The sequence below is a fragment of the Antechinus flavipes genome, chromosome 2, assembly GCF_016432865.1.
Source record: "Antechinus flavipes isolate AdamAnt ecotype Samford, QLD, Australia chromosome 2, AdamAnt_v2, whole genome shotgun sequence".
Lineage (NCBI taxonomy): Eukaryota > Metazoa > Chordata > Mammalia > Dasyuromorphia > Dasyuridae > Antechinus > Antechinus flavipes.
The window spans coordinates 564,806,491-564,826,481 of record NC_067399.1 but is presented as its reverse complement, the minus strand read 5'-3'; the positions used below and the strand labels follow the sequence as shown (position 1 = coordinate 564,826,481).

Here is a 19,991-nt window from a genome sequence, read left to right as displayed (position 1 = left end):
TGAAAACTTTAAAAGTGAGTATGTTCACCCGTTGTGCCATCTGGAACCTCATACCTAATTGGTTTTACTTTTCCTAAATAAACCCAAAGTTTTGCAGTCTTTCTAAAAGCTAATACTTAAGTTATTAGAAAGCACACAAGGAACCAGATGGTTGCTCTGAACTCAAGCATGCTACATATGTTGTACTTTTGGTTCCCTTTATGAATTGACTTGTAAATATATTATTATTCCATTTCTAACATACATAGACTTTACATCCAGCAGAGAAACTGCTGCCAGTCAATTACAACTTCTGGCATTGCTTATAGTTCATTGGAGGAGAATGAGCCAGTGGCAGCCAATCAGATTATGGAGTAGCCACTCCCACTGTGTACACCTTTGTCTTATTCCTCCTCACCTATAAACATCAGAGACAAAGTCTGTATATTCTGATTCATGGCTAGCAGCTGGAGCTGACAAACAGTTGTACTAAACTCAGCTGTCTCTCAGGTATCTTCTATTCTTAACATATTTTCCACCACACAAATCAGGAGCTCAGTGTCAGATTTCTTGGTGTAGGAAATTCAGAACCAGCGCCCCACAGCAGCCCATGCAACAATGAAAAGCCAACTTTCCAGGGTCTCTGTGGAAAGACAGAATCCCCACTAAGTGCTGATTTTAGCCTGGGGTTGCTGCTTGAAGCAGTTTCAATTACACTCAGTCTCAGGTTTAAACTCTGGCTGAACCCCAGACAAACTCCTGGCTTCACCATGGGAGGGCTTATCCTGACTGCAGTGTGAGCAGAAACTATCCTGGAACTAAATCAACCTCTAGGAAAATTTTTCATTTTCATATGCTCTAAAAGTCTCTCCAGAGCTTCCTCTTCATGCATTTGTTTTCCTGCCATTATATTTGCTCAGTCTACGGTGAGACCATATGAACAAGTTGTTTTCTCTAATGTTTAATACCCATGTTATGGACCTTTTACACATTAATAGTACAGGATTCATTAGCCCCGAGTTCAAAGCACAATATTAGTGCATCATGAAAACCCATAAAGTCAATTGCCATCTTTGACTGTATAAACAAATGAGTGATAAACAAAACATGGGTAGTGAGAATCTTCTGTTCTGCTTTGATAAGGGCATTTTTGAAGTATTTTGAGCAAGTGGTGGCACAATGTTATCAGAAAAACGTTCACAAATTTAAGCATGTGAAAAGGATGCTGAGATAACACAAATCATGCTTTAGGGTTGTCTGTCTGGTCAGGAGAAGATGGGGTAGTGTCTTAGGTATTTAAAAAATTGACCTACAAAAAGAAAGATTAGAATGACCTTGTTTAGCATCAGGAGGCTGAATTGGAACTCATGGGTAGAAAATGTAAAGAGGTAAAATTCATCTAAATATTAGAAACAAAAGAAAAAATCAAATGGACTGCTACAGAAGGGAATGACTTCCATTTCTCTGGAGGCCTTCTAATGAAGGCTAGGTGACAATTACAAGGACTCTTGTACAGAAGAATCTTCTTAGGTGTATATTACTTTCAAGAACTACTGTGGTCCCTAAGGATTGTAAGAATTCATGATTTTAGTATCTATACTCTCCAAAAAGTGAACTTAAAAGAGGTCTTTGACCAGTCCAAATCATTAAAATTATGACTGAGCTGCTCTGTGCAGCTTCTGTGTATGTCCCAAGAAGCAATAGTGTCCTGATTAAAAAGTCAGACAAATTTGCACAGGCACTTGGGTGTTGAGAATATGGAAAAAAAATCAGGTGGTATATAAAAAAGAATCTAAGGAATTATTTGAGATTGTTTATAGACTGGGGGTGAAATGACCTCTCAGATATGATGCATCATATCACTGATGCCATCAAATTAGCTTTTCTTACCACCTTAGATGGGAAAGATTTATGAAAATTATATCGGTTGATGGATTTGCATCAGCTTATGTGGGCCAGCTTTGATCAATGATGGCCTAGAATCAATCAAACTAATAATTTGTGTAGCTCTAGGCTTCCTTTTGTTTTTCCATCTTTTGAATCAGTCATGTGTTTAAAAAAGTCAAAGTAATGGAGTACACAAGTATATAGTTATGATGATTTTAATGCTTTGCCATCTTTCCTTTTTAAAAAAATTATTGAGATGTATTTGCATGTGTTTGTGCATGTGAATATGTGCATGAAATAAGCAAATGTTATAAGGATGAATTAGATAATCTTAGAATGACTATGACTTCATTTAACAAGGTGTATCATGTCACTTAACAGGATCTAATAAACCAGAATAGCAGCCACTCAGCTTCCCTCTGGCAGCAGTATTTCTAATATTATATATAACTTAAAATCTCTCTCTTGAGATATATCAGAAGGATACATGATGGCAGAATACTTGTATGACATCCATCTTCATGAGTGAGCTATTCTATCTCCCCTCACGAGTGAAGATAAATGTCAGAAGAGATCAGCCATTGTGTATTACATAACCACTCAGCACACCATTTCCCTCCCACTGTCCTTCAGCACTGAAATGACTTTACATCAGAGCTGGGAGAACATGAAAAGGGATGAGTCTATATGTATGTCAGTAGGAGAAGCAAACTTGTGGAAAGTGAAGGCTAAAATGTTCGATGCTTACTTCTCTGAGCAGTAAGATTGAATGGATTTGACCTTTCCTATTCTTCCTCTCAAAAAATCCCTTTCATTGTTTTTCCTTTCAAATGTCTTTTACAGTTCACAGTGATCATCCTCTCCAAGCTAAAAGGGATGGGACCTCTTCCAAGTCCCCATTCACAACTTGGAAGGTGATACATAAGGAAAGAAACTCAGAACTTCCTTCCCGCTTCCATCTTTTGTATTTGCACAGGGAAGCACTGGAAGCAAATGACACACTGAAAAAAATACCTTTTTTTATGAGGCAAGCATATTTGTACAGTGGAGCTCTAGATCAGAGATGATAACAGCATCATCCAAGTAAATTACCCAAGCGTCAGAAGGCATGGTGCAACAGTCACTTAAAGTATAAAATGTTGTCCAGAAGCAATGCTATAGGAGGAAAATAACTTGGAAAGGAGAAAAAACCTCTTGGGCAAACTCAAAAAGAAAATTAGGAAAGTTATCCTTAGTAAATATAATAGGGGAAACAGGCATATTCATTCATCCCTAAATAGATGGGACTAATCTGCAGGTGAACAGAGATCAGCATATCAATCTTTTTATTAGATCAGAGTATTGCCAAGTATTGCAAATATGTTAACATAATTTAATGAATAATTGTAAAACAAATGATATTACAATATTACAATTGTATCCACTCATCTCAGGTCTGGAACATGAATATGAATTACATTACACATTCATGGTTTTCATCTTACCCCTGAGTTGCTCTTTAATCACAGAACAATTGTCTTGTTAATGACATTAAAAGCTATTAATGTTGGCATCCCTTAGGCGGCCTGTGTTCCAGATTGAGCTTCCTCTCCCTCCTCCCCACTGCAAGAACCACATTCCCATGAGCCTCCTCCCCCTTTTGCAGCTACTCCAAGAGGAACAGCCTCCTGGCAAGGGTACAGGTTATTGGATGAAGGTGCAAAGTGTTAATCCAAGCTCTTTGTTAGTTGTAGGCTTAAAGTGGAGGAAAAAGGAACTTTTCAAAAGATCATTTTCACTGATGATTTTTCCTGATTGTTGTTTTCACAGGAGAACATAAGTCATCCTTCACTTTTTAAGGCTCAAATACAAGATTTCAAAATCTTCCTGTGGAAGTATCACATACCTATATTTTGTATTGATTTTACATTAGCTGGTAGGTTTTCTACTTTACTTTAATTGACCTGAATACTCCATATCAGTAACCCCATATTTGTTAGAAATACCATGATACTTGGACTATGAAAAAATTGTCATTGGATATTGGATATGGTTTTGAGAAAACAAAAAAAGGGTATGATTTAGTTTATTTTATAAATAATTCAATGACAGCATTTCACTTAAATGTGACTCAAAGAAGAGTCAAAAAATGGAGTACACAAGTGTGTAGTTATGATTTCAATGCATTTCCATCTGTCCTTTTTAAAAAATTGCTGGGATGTATTACACAATAATTAAATAAAATAAAAAATTACAATAATAACACCCCAGCTTAATACCTCACCAATTCATCTTATTGAAGGTTTTAACTAATTCAGGCTTGTCCTTAAGTACTTAATAACCAATTCTACAATCACGTAGTTAATAAATGTGACTGGCCAACCAATGTCCTCACCCTTCTGTTTCTATCAAAGTTCATCTCCTCTTGTTGGGTCTATAGACTTAATAAACATGCTGGAGAGTGTCTTAAGTATCCATCAATTGTAGCAATGCATATGTATATCATTACTTAGATTATCCAGCTAAATACTGTTGTCAAGTTTAAAACTTAATCTTTGGCACCAATTGCAGTCTGACTTCCAGAGAGCCTTATTGGTTGTGTTTGTTGTTTTGTTTTAGTCTCTGTGCCCACAATGGAAAAGAAAGGTTGATTTACATTAACCCAACCATGAAATAAGCATTAGTCCATGACCTCAGAGTCCAAAAGAAATCAGTATCTCCATCAGAAACAGGCAATGATAAAATATATTTCTGTCTATTCTGTCTATCTATATTTCCCATTTAGTTTGATTTTCATAGGACTTTTTAGATTGTAAGAAAATTTAAGTATGTGCTGTGTCCTCTGTCTAATTATATAAGCAATAGTGAAAGTCTACTGAATGATTAGGAAAAAATATCACTCCAATTCATGTGGTCTAGCTCAATACAAACTTTGCAAAAATTCATGCTATCTAATTGAATCAAAGACTATAAAAAGTTGTTTATGAATGCTTAACACCTTCTCAACAAACTGGCAAGATACAAAAAAGATAACAAGGGTGATATATAATTTAAGTACAAAAATAATAAGTGACACTAAAATCAAAATAAAGCATTCCTCAATCAACCATAAACAAATGTTTATTCAACACCTACTAAATGCCAGATACTTAATGTTATTTAAAATCCATGTCTACACATCTTGCCTATTTATTCCACTCAATGACAGGAGATTTGTAGTCTTGAATGATTTGCAGCAAATTTAGCAGATGAGTATTGGCAGCTGAAGGTTATGGGCATCAATATGGTTAAGCAGGGAATGGGGGAGGGAATGGGGGAGGGAATGGAAGGGCAACCAAAGGTATACTAATGATGCACTTACTTGTAATAACAGATATCATAGCCCACCCGAACCCAATGAGGCCTGCCCTGGAGAGCCTCCTTCACTGAATACATGGTCGGCTGCATCCCTACACAAAACAAAGGCAAGTTCAGGTGATAGGACTTTTTTTTTTTCCCAGAAGGGAAAAAAAGGAAGAGAAAGTTGATATCCATACTTCTCTCTTTTCACACAGGTTTCATCATCTGTTTCAACAAAATAGTTTATTTCTCTCCCTCCCAATAGCAATATATTAAAATTTAAAAAAAAAAACAAAAAACAAAACTTCTCAAAGGATACAACCCTACATTATATATTTGGCTCCAATAATAATTCATTTGGTGACTTGAATTATTCCCTTAACTTTACTGGATCCCTATAACTTTTTTGCTATCTAGTGAATGATGCAAGTTATAAGGATCAACATCTGTAAAAGTTACTATTTTTTATTGTTATTATTTTTATTTTTGTTACTGGTATACTTAATAAGTTACTTCTATACATTAGAATCCTTCAGGAACTATACTTCATCTAGAATACATCTCTTTTATTTAGTCTGGAATTAGGAAAGTCAACAGAATTTTGGGTAAATGTGTATTCTATACTACATGAGAATCTGTATTATAGCATGTTACATGACATATGTCATATAAGAAAATGGTCCTAGTAATCTCTGATGACAATGTACATATGAGATTCCAGTTAAATCACAATCATTACCACAAGGGTTAAAATATATGGTTTTGCAAGCATAACTTTTGTCTCTTTTCTATTCTATTCAAGGGAATCTGTCTTTCCTCTGTGTTTTTCCAACTCCCTAACAGGATGGCACCAATAAGATTGTGTAGCTCACCAATGTCATGGCATACTTCCTTTATCATTATGTTTATTGGATCTGGGAATGGAAACCGTCTACTTACCTGACAATGATAGGGAGAGAAAAAGATAGGGGAAGTTCTGGCATTATCCCCTACATGGGCATTCTGACTGTCTGTGGTAATACCAGAGCTTCCTGGTTTCCCTTTCAGAGAATCAGTTCATCATAGCTCAGACACTAATTTGATACCCAAGTATTGACCCAATTGGATGGTCTTTATCTAAACCCTTTTGAAACCAAGGATATATACATTTTAGTTTCAGTCTAAGTACACAAAAAACTACACTGGTCATTTCATTCAATAGGTGTGAACTTTTCTCAAAAAACTCATACCGTAATTGAACTGGCTGTTGACCTTCTCACAATTGATGACATTGAAGCGGTAGGGCATAGCAGCCTTCATGCCGCTCACCTTGAAGTAGAACCACTGCTGGTGCTGGGCACAGTTCACATCAGCATTAATCAATAAATCATACTCAAATCTGGAAAGCAAGACATGGGATATTATGCTGATGAGCTAAGAAACATGATCTCACAGCCTTGTTTGGGGAGGGGGTAATCTCAGACTAGATAGTTTTACCCTTGTCAACTTCAAAGTTGATTTAACAACCCTAGTATCTCTTTTATTTGAACTGCAAAAAATTATCTTCTACTATTTCCTACTCATAGAATCACTGATCTAGAAATAGGAGAGACCTTAGAAGCCATAGGATACACCACCTGAGGAAACTAAGATTAAGAGAAATTAAATAAGTTGCTAAAAATCACAGGGATAGTAAGTGTACAAGGCAGGATTCACATCAAGTCTTATTTATTCCAAATCCAAAGTTCTATCCACTTTACCATCTAGTGCAAAGAATGTTATTGACCCAATATCTAGGCAGTACTTTGACTTGTTCTTGCAAGAACAATGTACCGATCCATCTATGTCCTTATCTAATCTCTCCCTAAGGCAATACTACTGTTTTATGTATGTTCAAATGTCTCAAATGAGAATGGAAGTCTATAGTCATGGAAGAGAGCAAAGTCAGTTTATAGGAACAAATCCAAAGCTTCATTTTTATCAACACCTAGTTCTTGTCAAAAAATTAACCAATTAAAAGTCATGTGCATGATACATGACAGTAAATATCTAGATGCCAACTTTTTTTTTTTTTATGTAGAGTAGGTAGGGGAAAGGGAAGAAAAAATAGAGTGACCAATAAAAAAAGAAAAATATATGAGCCACAGATCATGAAATATAATATTTCAGTCTATGTCAATATTCTCTAACTTCATATTTTCCAGGTGATGGAAAGCAACTTGGGCTTAGGATCAAGAAGGATCTCAGTTTGAATCCTGTATCTTTCATTTGAAAGGGCTGTAACTATCGGTAAATCACGTAAACTCATTGAACTTTTTGATCAAAGAATAATATTAATATTCCTTACTTTACAAGACTTGAAGTCCTTTAAAAACTTTAAAGAATTGTGTAAATGTGAGTTATTATTAAGTACCATTATTATTAAGAGAGAATTGCAGCTCTGGCTTTGTTTTTTGAATTGTAATTCCATATACATTTATACTGATAAATCAATATAAAATATATTACCAAGTAACTACAAAGTAATTTGGGAAAGGGGATGCTAACAGCTAGTGAATATAAGGAAAAGTATTGTTTAGGAGGTGGCACATGAGCTGCAGCTTGAAGAGAGAGCATTTAAGGGATGATAAATACAGTGACCAGATACTGAAGTTAAAGATCTGACACCACCTACAAAGGTGATCAATGTATTGTTTTGTTTTATTTTTTTAATAACTTTTATTGACAGAACCTATGTTCTGTCATTTTTTACAGCATTATCCCTTGCACTCACTTCTGTTCCGATTTTTTCCTTTCTTTATTCCACCCTTTCCCCCAGATGGCAAGCAGTCCTTTACATGTTAAATAGGTTACAGTATATCCTAGCTACAATATATGTGTGCAGAACCGAACAGTTCTCTTGTTGCAAGAGAGAATTGGATTCAGAAGGTATAAATAATCCAGGAAGAAAAACAAAAATGCAAGCAGTTTATATTCATTTCCCAGTGTTCTTTCTTTGGGTGTAGCTGCTTCTATCTATCCTTGATCAATTGAAACTGAATTAGCTCTCTTTATCGAAGAGATCCACTTCCATCAGAATACATCCTCAAACAGTATCATTGTTGAGGTATATAATGAAAAGGTGATCAATGGTAATGAGGAACTGTTTGTCAGATGGATTCAGTGACACAGAGTAGTTAGTAGTACCATATGTGGCTTCAGGTCCAAAAGTTATTTCTAATCCCTTGGGAGGTGCTGAAATGAGGTCCTCACCCTTGCTAGTTGAGTAATGAAAGTTCCACTCCCAATTCCCAAAATGGCAGACTTATATATAAATTCTCTGGATCCTCTCCTATTAAGCCTGGGCAGTGCAAAAAGATCTCTAAAGGTTCTATTGCATCCTGAAAGGTTAAAAATGCAAGAGACCTATCAAATACTCAAATTGTATAGAGTACTAAATCACATTGGAGTTCATTATAGTAAACTTCCAGGTATCAAGTAATGTTGGCTATAATGACTAGTTCTCTTTACCTTTATGGGAAGAAATACATTTATTAGAGTAACACACTTCTAGAGATCTTAGTACTCTTATAGATCATTTAATCTAACATCTTCATTTTGTAGGTAGGGAAAATAAGGCCCACAGGAGTAAAGTTACTTAACTAAGATCTCACTGTAAATTAATTGCAAAACTGGGTCTCCTAATCCTAAAGCTATTTATTCCTTTGATAATACAGTTTGACTCCTTTTGACTTCATTCCATTTTGGACTCCTCTTTCATATTCAATCTTTCTTGAATTTAGGATTTTTGTGTTTCTGAGATAATCCTGGGCAAATTATTTCGTATCCAAGTCCTCACTTAACTCTTGGGTAAAAATAAGTTACTTGCTGCTCTTAATCTATAATCTAAATCCATGACAACCCCCCACCCCACCTTTAATAGCAAAGCTGTTACATGCTGGACCCTCCTCCCACTCCTATTTACTCACTGTCTCACTTGGATGGCCTTCCTCAGGTTTCCTGACTCAAACCCAGAGAAGAATCTTAAGCATTCAGATGCATCAGTGCATTCCAAGAACCTGAAAGCAAAATAAATAGCTTATATACATGTATGTCATTACTGCTTTTATTTTTAATCCTAAGAACCCATTTACATGATCAGTAATCAGTATTTTCTCCTCGCTTAGATTGCTCATTGTTCCTAAAGTAAGATTTCTCATATATTTGTGTGTGTGTGTGTGTGTGTATGTGTGTGTGTGTATCAAATTAAAAGTCACAACACTGTGCCTTCAATGTATAAGTTACCTACCAAGGCTCATCTAAACTGAAGACAACTCTGCCAATCACCTTGTCTGGCTGGATGAACCGCTGGACATCTTCAACTATTTTTGCCCTGAATGGAGAAAAAATCATAAATTCAGAGTTTATAGCCAAAAGTAGAAATAGGATGTGTCCTAGGAATCTTCATCCTTGAGAACATTTTTTGCTGATGAAACTGAAAAGCTGTTAATGAAATATTCTGGTCTCCACTCCACTGACTTCAGATATCTATATTCACTTTCATTTACAAATTATTGTTATTTTTGTTCTGCTCTGATGTGAAAGTTTTCCTTATTTTAATCTCAGTCAATTTAGCTAAAGACAAACCTTTCTCCTATTTCTGGCCAGATCTGTCAGTCCAAGGTAATTTTAATATTATCTTTTCTAAGTTCTTGCTTATATTTCTTCCATAGTGATGAAACAGCTATAAAAGCCAACTTAAGGTATAGAAGGCTGCATCAAAAACATGATCCAACACACTCAATATCCTGCATTAGTCAATGGTTAAGATCCCCATCTTTAAAAGGAAATTTCTTTCTTTCTCTTCTCATCTCCTACAAAGATATGATATTAGCTCATTATTTTATTCTTGAGCTGTGTTTCATTGACAAGACAGCCTTCAAGTACATCCTGGAAATGTACATTTTTATATCTCCCAGAAAAACCAATATGTCTAAATTGAACTCGTTACCTTCCCCCATAAATTCTGTCCCTGCAGGAATTCTCTATTTCTGTCCATAGTACTAATGTCCTCGATGCCATCAAGGCTGGAAACTTCAGTGTTACCTCTGACTCATCCCTTTACTCACTTTTCCCTCAAAAAAGCTAATTAACTACTGAAAACAAGAAATTCTAAATGTATAATATGTCTTTTCCATTCTTCTCATTCCTACTATAAGGCTCCAAATCTAGCTTTCTTCCTTCTTACTTAAATTATTATAATAATTTCAACAACTATTTCCCTCTGGTTCATCACATATTTTGCTAATATGTTGCTACTAGATTAAATTTCCTAAACCATACTTTTAATCATGCCTCATAGCCCATTTCCTTGCTCAAAAACCTTCCATGATTTCTTACTGCTTACAGAATCAGTTCAAATTACTTTATCTGGCATTAAAAAAGGCTACAAGATTAATCCTTTTCCAGTCACATCTCCTATGAAAGTTCTTATCTTATGTTGCAGTCAAAGTGAACTATTTGTACAATATAGAGCATGGGCCTAGTCAGAGTGATTGAGGCTCAAAATTCCAGTTGGGCATTTTTTAACAGTGTAACTGTAGCTGAGACATTTACACTCTTCAAGCCTCAATGTTCTCATCTGTAAAATGGAAGTGGCAATAGCTACTGCCTCAGAGAGTTGTTTTAAGGATCCAATGAGATCATGTACATTAAGGATTTTCAAATCTTTAAGAGCTTTATAAATGTCAGCCATCATCATCATAATCATCATTAGCTTATACCTTTGCCTCTCACCTTGGAGCTTTACTTTCCAGCTCTGCTTATCTAATTCCTCCCTGTTCTTAATGACCTATCTTAAATGTCATCTCTTTCATAAAGCTTTCCCTAATCTCCCAATATGAATGTAATCTTGGCATCCTTTGAACTACAAAGCTATATGTTTATGCTTTTCTCATTGCACTCTTAAACTTTCAATTTACCTTTATCTGTGCCTGTGTTTTTGTGTGTATGTGTCTTTTTTTTTTTTTTTACTCTACAAGCTCAAGAGGATAGGGTGCACGCTTCAGTATTCTTTTCATGTCCTACTACCCCTATCACAGTAGGTGCATGATAAATCTTGGTTGGTGGGTGACTGATCACCACAAAAATATTCATCAACCTTTCCGACAGCAACTGCCACTGGACAAAGACAGAAGTCTTAAGGGACAAGGGGGGGTTAGTTGTGATCAAGATCCAACAGGCAGCAATAAGGTAAACAAAATGCTTCCTCTGATCAGAGAGGTTATGGATACCATGGTGATGGAGTTGGAGGAGGTAAGAAAAAAGAGCAGAAACAGTGTAAATCAGAGGTAACTCATCTCATGAACACCTGAACTTTTGAAGAGTCTATCATTCAAAGGTCTGTGGAACAATTACTTAATGTCCTGAAATATGCACTGTGAAAAACTTTAATTTAGAAGTATAAAACCAGAAAATGATGCCACTGGGCATAAAAAGCTCATTCAAAACTGTGACTCAGGGGAAAAAAAGTTAAGCAAAACCTGGCAGTGGCAGCTGCAATGGATATATACTGAGTGTTTAGGGAGGCTCTATTTCCCTGCCTCATGCACATACAAGAATACTTTTAGCTAAGACATTTTAAATACAGGGGAGAAGTTAAATTTCCCAGCAATGAAACACCAGAATGCTAACTATACAATCACAATTTATAATGTTTCTAGTGTTTCCCTCTTTAAAATAATTTGATGGGGATGGAGGTAATAAGGAGCTACCGGAGTTTACTGAATGGGGATTGGAGGGAAGTTGACATGATCAGATCTGTACTTTTGGATAATCACTTAGCTCAGTGGAAGTTGGACTGGAATGGGTAAAGACTTGGAGCAGAAATAAACAGGTTATTGCAATAATCCAAAAGATGAAAGTCTGCACCAAAAGAGTAACAGGGTCAAGAAAGAAAAGGAAATTTATATAAGAGATATTTTAGAAGTAAAGACCAATAGAATGTGACAAGAAATTGGATAGGGAAGTGAGTTGGTGGTGAAAAACAGTAAGAAATCAAAAAGGGCACCTAGGCTGTGATCTTGAGAGAGTGGGGGGATAATGGTGCTTCTACATTAATAAGGATGTTCAAAAAAGCAGAGAATTTGAAAGAGAATATAATTAGTTCAGTTTGGGCCATGTTTAATCTAATATTTCTGTGAGATATCCAGTTTATTCTTGTTTTTCAATCATTCAGTCATATCTGACTCTTGGTAACCCTATGGACCATAGCACACCAAACCTTTCCTTTCTCCACCATCCATCAAAGTCTTTCCAAGTCCATGTTCATTATTTCCATGACAGTATATATCCATGCCATCCTCTGTCATCCCCTTTTTTCTTTTTCCTTCAGTCTTTACCAACATCAGAGTCTTTTCCAATTAGTCCTGTCTTCTCATCATGTTGCCAAGGTATTTAAGCTTCAATTTCAGTATTTGACCTTCCATTGAATAGTCTGACTTAATCTTTCAGTATTGACTGACTTGATCTTCTTGCTGTCCAAGAGACTCTTGAAAGTCTTATCTAATATCACAATTCTAAAGTATAGATTCTGTGGTACTCACCTTTCTTTATAGTACAACTATCACAATAGTTGTACTATTGTGATCACAAAGCTGTGGAAAGACCACAGCTTTGACCATATAGACCTTTGTTGGTAAAGTGATAGCTTTGGTTTTTAGTATTCTGTCTCTAACTGCCATAGCTTTCCCTCCAGGGAGAAATCATCTTTTAAATTGATGGCTATAAAGACATCTGATTTCAGATGTCTAATAGACAATTAAAGATGCAAAACTAGAGATTAGGAGTCAGGTTAGAGTTGGATTAAGTTATCTAAGAATCATCAGCATAGAGAAGATAATGGAATATATGAAGGCTGATAAATTCATCGTGATATAAAATAGATGGAGAAAAGAAAACTACTCAGGACAGAGACCTACGGAATACCCACTGCTATTTTAGCATGACCTGGAAGAAAATTCATCTGAGACTGAGAATAAGTGGTGATAGAGATAGAAATAAAAGGAGGAGAAAAATAGTGTCATGGAAACCTAGGGAGAAGGGAGTTTGAAGAAGAGGGTGATCAATACTATCAAAGTAGGCAGAGAAGTCAGCAAGGATGAGAGTTGTAGTGGGGATGGGGGGAGATCATTAGATTTGGCAATTAATAGATTATTGGTAACTTTGAAAAGATCAGTTTTAGCTGAATGATAAGGTCAGATGCCAAACTAACAAGTTAAAAAGAAAGTGAGAGGGAAAAAAATGGAACCATTACTTATAGTCAGCCTTTTCTTGGAGTTTAGCAATAAAAGGGAGAAGAGATATCGGACAATGACTAGTGAGGATGGAGAGATCAAATGAAAGTTTTTGAGGATAGGAGAGAAATAAGTACAATTGAAGGAAGTGAGGAAGCACCACTTAGGCAAAAAATGGTGACAAGTGAAGGCCTGGAATGCTAAAGGGGCAATCAACTGGAGATGAGACACAATGGAAAAACTTGTTCACATTAAGTGTTTTGCCTTGACAAAATGAAAGGTCACTTTTTCAAGGGAGATCTAGATAAAAGATTTAAGTAATGATAAGAGATATAAAAGTAGTAGGAGATGAGAAGGAAATAACAATAGGAAGTTCTTGGTGGAGGATCTCATTTTTTTTTTTTCAGTGAAATGAGGCATGGTCCTCAACTAGAGGTTTAAATACTGGTCTTGCCACTTTATGTCTATATAAAACTTCAGTCAGTCTATATGAATCTCTTTTTCTATAAGATCTCTGGAGTCTCAGTTTCTTCATTTGCAAAACTTTGGGAAGACATTAGATGATAAATTAGATAACCATTTGTTAAATATGTTAACCTGGGGATTTCTTTTGTATGGAGATCAGACAAGATGGCTGCAATGGTTCATTTTGAGTCTCAAATTTCAAGATTATATAATTTTTAGATCCTCTAAGATCCTTTCTAGCTCTCTATCAATAATTCCATGGCAAATGATCTTTAGATTGAATGTCACTATTTTATAATCCACCCAATCCATACCTCCTTATCAGGAGACTTCATAGTAGCTTCTATATATACATGATTCATTATCTCCATCTCTATGACAGACAATGTAGCCAGCCAGAGATAGTAAGAAAGAATTAGCTGTATCATCAGGTGTTCAAAAGAGCTCAGTTATTCAATGAGCTGTTTCTATGATCATCACCATGTCTATACATCACTATATGCTTCTCCCCAAAGTCAGAAAAGAAAGTTCTCACTTCCTAATATTAACATTATACAGATGCTTTGGTGGGCCTGGAGAGAAATTCTCCATTTGATTATGGTTATCTGGATATTAGCCCAACATGTTGAAATGAATGAGAAATTAAACCAAGATTTCAGTGTTATTTCTGATTTCTTAACTCTGTCCCTTGATCAGAAACAGTCATACTACAAAAAAAGAATATTAACCCATAGATGCATGTGAATTTTATTCAGAAGATCCCAAAATAACTAGGTAACAAGAAGAAAAGTAGCATCACCTTTGAATTCCACATTTACGTTCTAACAAGGACTGGGCAAAGGGTGGTGAGTGGTGACCCCAGACATCTGGAAATGCTAACACCTTGAAGCCTGGCACAGATTTGGTTCCTTCAGCTTTGGCTATGTAAATGTAGGGATTATGGAAAGGAATATCCATGGGATGCCTCTCCAGAAACTTAGACACAGTTTCTGATGTTTCATCAATCATGATGGAGCTGGAAAGAAAAGCATTCTTATTTGGACAGGAATACATTTCTGCACCCCAAGGAGGTTCTATGAAGGATGCGTGGGTATTGGGTGCTTCCCTCCTAGAGTAGTCTTCTTCTTGATTATTTGATGATAAACATGAACCTAGTTTACCAGGAGTTTCTTCATAAGATAGATTCCCAGTAGAGTTCATTATCTTTATCTGTTTCAAAGGAGGGTCCTGGGAATTTATGCCACTTGTTTCTAACTCCTGGGGGCGTCGATCCCTCTCTTGGCAATGCCTCTTAGAGGATGTCTGGATGGGAATGTGGCAAAAATAGGTGCATTGATGGATTCCTAGGTCCTCTTCAGAGCTCATCTCTTCTCCAGACTTGGACTCAAGTTCCTTCAGATTTAAATAAAAAAGAGTCTATGTCATTATTCCCTATTATAAAGGTAGCATAAGTCAGTAAATAGAAGACTGAGTTTAGAATCAAAGTTAATCAACATATATTCATTAAGCATATGCTATATGTCAGATGTTTTAATAAGTATCAGTAATATTTTTTTAAAAAGGGAAAAAAATCTCTGCTCTTAAAACAGATTATATTTGTTATATATTTGCATATATACACACATATACATAACATATTGACAACCAAACATACATATGTCCATACATACATTTAATTTATTAATAGCAATTTAATTAAACATAATTAATACCATATAGATACATAATATTCCTGATACCTATAAGGTATCCTTAGAAGGGAGGAATGACCTGAATTGAAATCCCCTCTCCCATGTACTATTTACACAAATCTGAACAGTTTATTTAATCTTTAAATGCTTTAGCTTAATTAGCTTAAGCTAAATGCTTAAAACTTCTTTAGCAAGTCATATATGAATGTAGTCTTTAGTGATAAGGGAAGTTCCTCAATCATAACTCAAGATATAGAAGATACAGTGGAGGCTCTTTTCCAACCCCACTACTACCATCGCCATAACCAGCATTCTGAGATTTCCTTAAGTTGCCAGATCGCACAGATCCTTTGCATAATTTCAGATAAGGAAACATGTCAAAGGAAAATAATTTAGTTCATTAGCTATACCACCATCTTCAGGATATTACACATAGCAGAGAACTTGGAAAAGTTTTGGGCAAATAATAAAATGGTACAAAACCTAGTTTTATATATATATATATATATATATATATATATATATATTATTTCAGCTCTTCTTTTGACCATTCAATAGATAACTCTAATGCTCTGCCAAATGAGCTAAAAAATGAAATGTGTTGAAACCTGAGCATCAGAAATGAACTTAATTAATTTGTAGGCTGTGGACTAAATTCATGAATAAAACAGGAATATCTAAGGGATCATTTGTATCTAAGAACAGGAGAAAATTATATGTTCTTATGTTTAGTTAAGGAGAAAATAGACTTAAGTAAGGCAGGTAAAAATTACTGCTTTCATATATCACACTGCCTCCCCTACTTCATTCCTAATTTTTTTTCAGTTCCAACCATATCCCATAGTATATTGATATTTTAGTGGCCATTGTGAGAAAAGGTATATGGTGCTTAGGGATGTTATAGATGACTGTGGTAGTTAATAGATCTAAAACAAAGTTTCATAAAATCTGTAATAACTTCAGGAAATGGCTTAAATATTTGGGTAGGAAACATTCTTCCATGCAGTCAGGAATGAGTGGATAACAGAAGAAAGTTCACGTACTAGCCAAAGTATGTTCAGAGTGAGATGGAAAAATTTCAGTCAGGCCCAAACTAACAGAGGAAGAAGTAAATATCCTAAACAGTCCCATCTCAGAAAAAGAAATAGAACAAACTATCAATCAACTCCCTAAGAAAAAATCCCCAGGACCAGATGGATTTACATGTGAATTCTACCAAACATTTAAAGAACAATTAACTCCAATGTTATATAAACTATTTGAAAAAATAGGGATTGAAGGAGTCCTACCAAACTCCTTTTATGACACAGATATGGTACTGATACCTAAACCAGGTAGGCTGAAAACAGAGAAAGAAAATTATAGACCAATCTCCCTAATGAATATTGATGCTAAAATCTTAAATAAAATATTAGCAAAAAGATTACAGAAAATTGTCACCAGGATAATACACTATGACCAAGTAGGATTTATACCAGGAATGCAGGGCTGGTTCAATATTAGGAAAACTATTAGCATAATTGACTATATCAATAACCAAACAAACAAAAACCACATGATCATCTCAATAGATGCAGAAAAAGCATTTGATAAAATCCAACATCCATTCCTAATAAAAACACTTGAGAGCATAGGAATAAATGGACTTTTCCTTAAAATAGTCAGGAGCATATATTTAAAACCATCAGTAAGCATCATATGCAATGGGGAAAAACTGGAACCTTTCCCAGTAAGATCTGGAGTGAAGCAAGGTTGCCCACTATCACCATTATTATTTAATATCGTATTAGAAACACTAGCCTCGGCAATAAGAGTCGAGAAAGATATAAAAGGAATTAGAGTAGGCAATGAGGAAACCAAACTATCACTCTTTGCAGATGATATGATGGTATACCTAGAGAACCCCAGAGATTCTACCAAAAAGCTATTGGAAATAATTCATAATTTTAGCAAAGTAGCTGGCTACAAAATAAATCCCCATAAATCCTCAGCATTTTTATACATCACCAACAAAACCCAACAGCAAGAGATACAAAGAGAAATTCCATTCAGAATAACTGTTGATACCATAAAATATTTGGGAATCTATCTACCAAAGGAAAGTCAGGAATTATATGAGCAAAATTATAAAAAAGTCTCCACACAAATAAAGTCAGACTTAAATAATTGGAAAAATATTAAGTGCTCTTGGATTGGCCGAGCGAACATAATAAAGATGACAATACTCCCTAAACTAATCTATTTATTTAGTGCTATACCAATCAGACTTCCAAGAAAATATTTTATTGATCTAGAAAAAATAACAACAAAATTCATATGGAACAATAAAAAGTCGAGAATCTCAAGGGAACTAATGAAAAAAAAAAATCAAATGAAGGTGGCCTAGCTGTACCTGATCTAAAATTATATTATAAAGCAGCAGTCACCAAAACCATTTGGTATTGGCTAAGAAATAGATTAGTGGATCAGTGGAAAAGGCTAGGCTCACAAGACAGAATAGTCAATTATAGCAATCTAGTGTTTGACAAACCCAAAGCCCCTAACTTCTGGGAAAAGAATTCATTATTTGATAAAAACTGCTGGGATAATTGGAAATTAGTATGGCAGAAATTAGGCATGGACCCACACTTAACACCATATACCAAGATAAGATCAAAATGGGTCTATGACCTAGGCATAAAGAACGAGATTATAAATAAATTAGAGGAACATAGAATAGTTTATCTCTCAGACTTGTGGAGGAGAAAGAAATTTGTGACCAAAGATGAACTAGAGACCATTACTGATCACAGAATAGAAAATTTCGATTACATCAAATTAAAAAGCCTTTGTACAAACAAAACTAATGCAAACAAGATTAGAAGGGAAGCAACAAACTGGGAAAACATTTTCACAGTTAAAGGTTCTGATAAAGGCCTCATTTCCAAAATATATAGAGAACTGACTCAAATTTATAAGAAATCAAGCCATTCTCCAATTGATAAATGGTCAAAGGATATGAACAGACAATTTTCAGAGGATGAGATTGAAACTATTACCACTCATATGAAAGAGTGTTCCAAATCATTATTGATCAGAGAAATGCAAATTAAGACAACTCTGAGATACCACTACACACCTGTCAGATTGGCTAAGATGACAGGAAAAAATAATGATGAATGTTGGAGGGGATGCGGGAAAACTGGGACACTAATGCATTGTTGGTGGAGTTGTGAACGAATCCAACCATTCTGGAGAGCAATCTGGAATTATGCCCAAAAAATTATCAAAATGTGCATATCCTTTGATCCAGCAGTGTTTCTATTGGGCTTATATCCCAAAGAAATACTAAAGAAGGGAAAGGGACCTGTATGTGCCAAAATGTTTGTAGCAGCCCTGTTTGTAGTGGCTAGAAACTGGAAAATGAATGGATGCCCATCAATTGGAGAATGGCTGGGTAAATTGTGGTATATGAATGTTATGGAATATTATTGTTCTGTAAGAAATGACCAGCAGGATGAATACAGAGAGGCTTGGAGAGACCTGCATGAACTGATGCTGAGTGAAATGAGCAGAACCAGGAGATCATTATACACTTCGACAACGATATTGTATGAGGACATATTTTGATGGAAGTGGATTTCTTTGACAAAGAGACCTGAGTTTCAATTGATAAATGACGGACAAAAGCAGCTACACCCAAAGAAAGAACACTGGGAAACGAATGTGAACTATCTGCATTTTTGTTTTTCTTCCCGGATTATTTATACCTTCTGAATCCAATTCTCCCTACGCAACAAGAGAACTGTTCGGTTCTGCAAACATATATTGTATCTAGGATATACTGCAACATATCCAACATATAAAGGACTGCTTGCCATCTAGGGGAGGGGGTGGAGGGAGGGAGGGGAAAAAAAATCGGAACAGAAATGAGTGTCAATATAATGTAATTATTAAATAAAAAAAATAAAAATAAAAAAAATTAAAAAAAAGAGAGAAGGGGAAAAAAAAATAAAATAAAAAAAAAAAAAAAAAAAAGAAAAATTTCAGTCAGACCAGTTCCTAGCATTGTGACCAACTCTGCAGGGGTAGAGATCAATAATCATGATGGTATTTCACAGATGAACCTGTAAAATGCTGGGACTGTTGACATGTATTATAGACGATGGTCTCACAAGAGTTTTCCAGAACAAATAGATAAACGGACTCCCCCCAAAAAGTTGAATGACTGTTTCACTGTTCTCATTTTATTTATAGAATTAAGACCCCACCCCCTATACTTTATCAGTTGCATTGCCAGTAACTTTAGGGATTGTGGGAGTCTGTTTCTATTCCCCATATTGAGAAGGGCTTTCATATTTGTAATCTTTCTAATATTTAAAATCGATCTTTCCAGAATTTCTATTTGCCACCTGGCTTT

At 35.4% G+C, this 19,991-nt stretch overlaps 1 protein-coding gene across 1 annotated transcript in view; it reads right to left on the bottom strand.

The window, feature by feature from the left end:
- Positions 1-19,991, bottom strand: part of AGBL1 (AGBL carboxypeptidase 1) — a 1,144,955-nt gene that overhangs the window by 893,370 nt on the left and 231,594 nt on the right. Inside the window, exons 11-15 of the mRNA XM_051981064.1 lie at positions 14,701-15,293; positions 9,452-9,535; positions 9,132-9,221; positions 6,414-6,562; positions 5,207-5,294 (exon numbers count right to left, since the gene is read on the bottom strand). Of these exons, the coding sequence (XP_051837024.1) occupies positions 5,207-5,294; positions 6,414-6,562; positions 9,132-9,221; positions 9,452-9,535; positions 14,701-15,293 (1,004 nt within the window). The remainder of the gene's footprint in view (positions 1-5,206; positions 5,295-6,413; positions 6,563-9,131; positions 9,222-9,451; positions 9,536-14,700; positions 15,294-19,991) is intronic.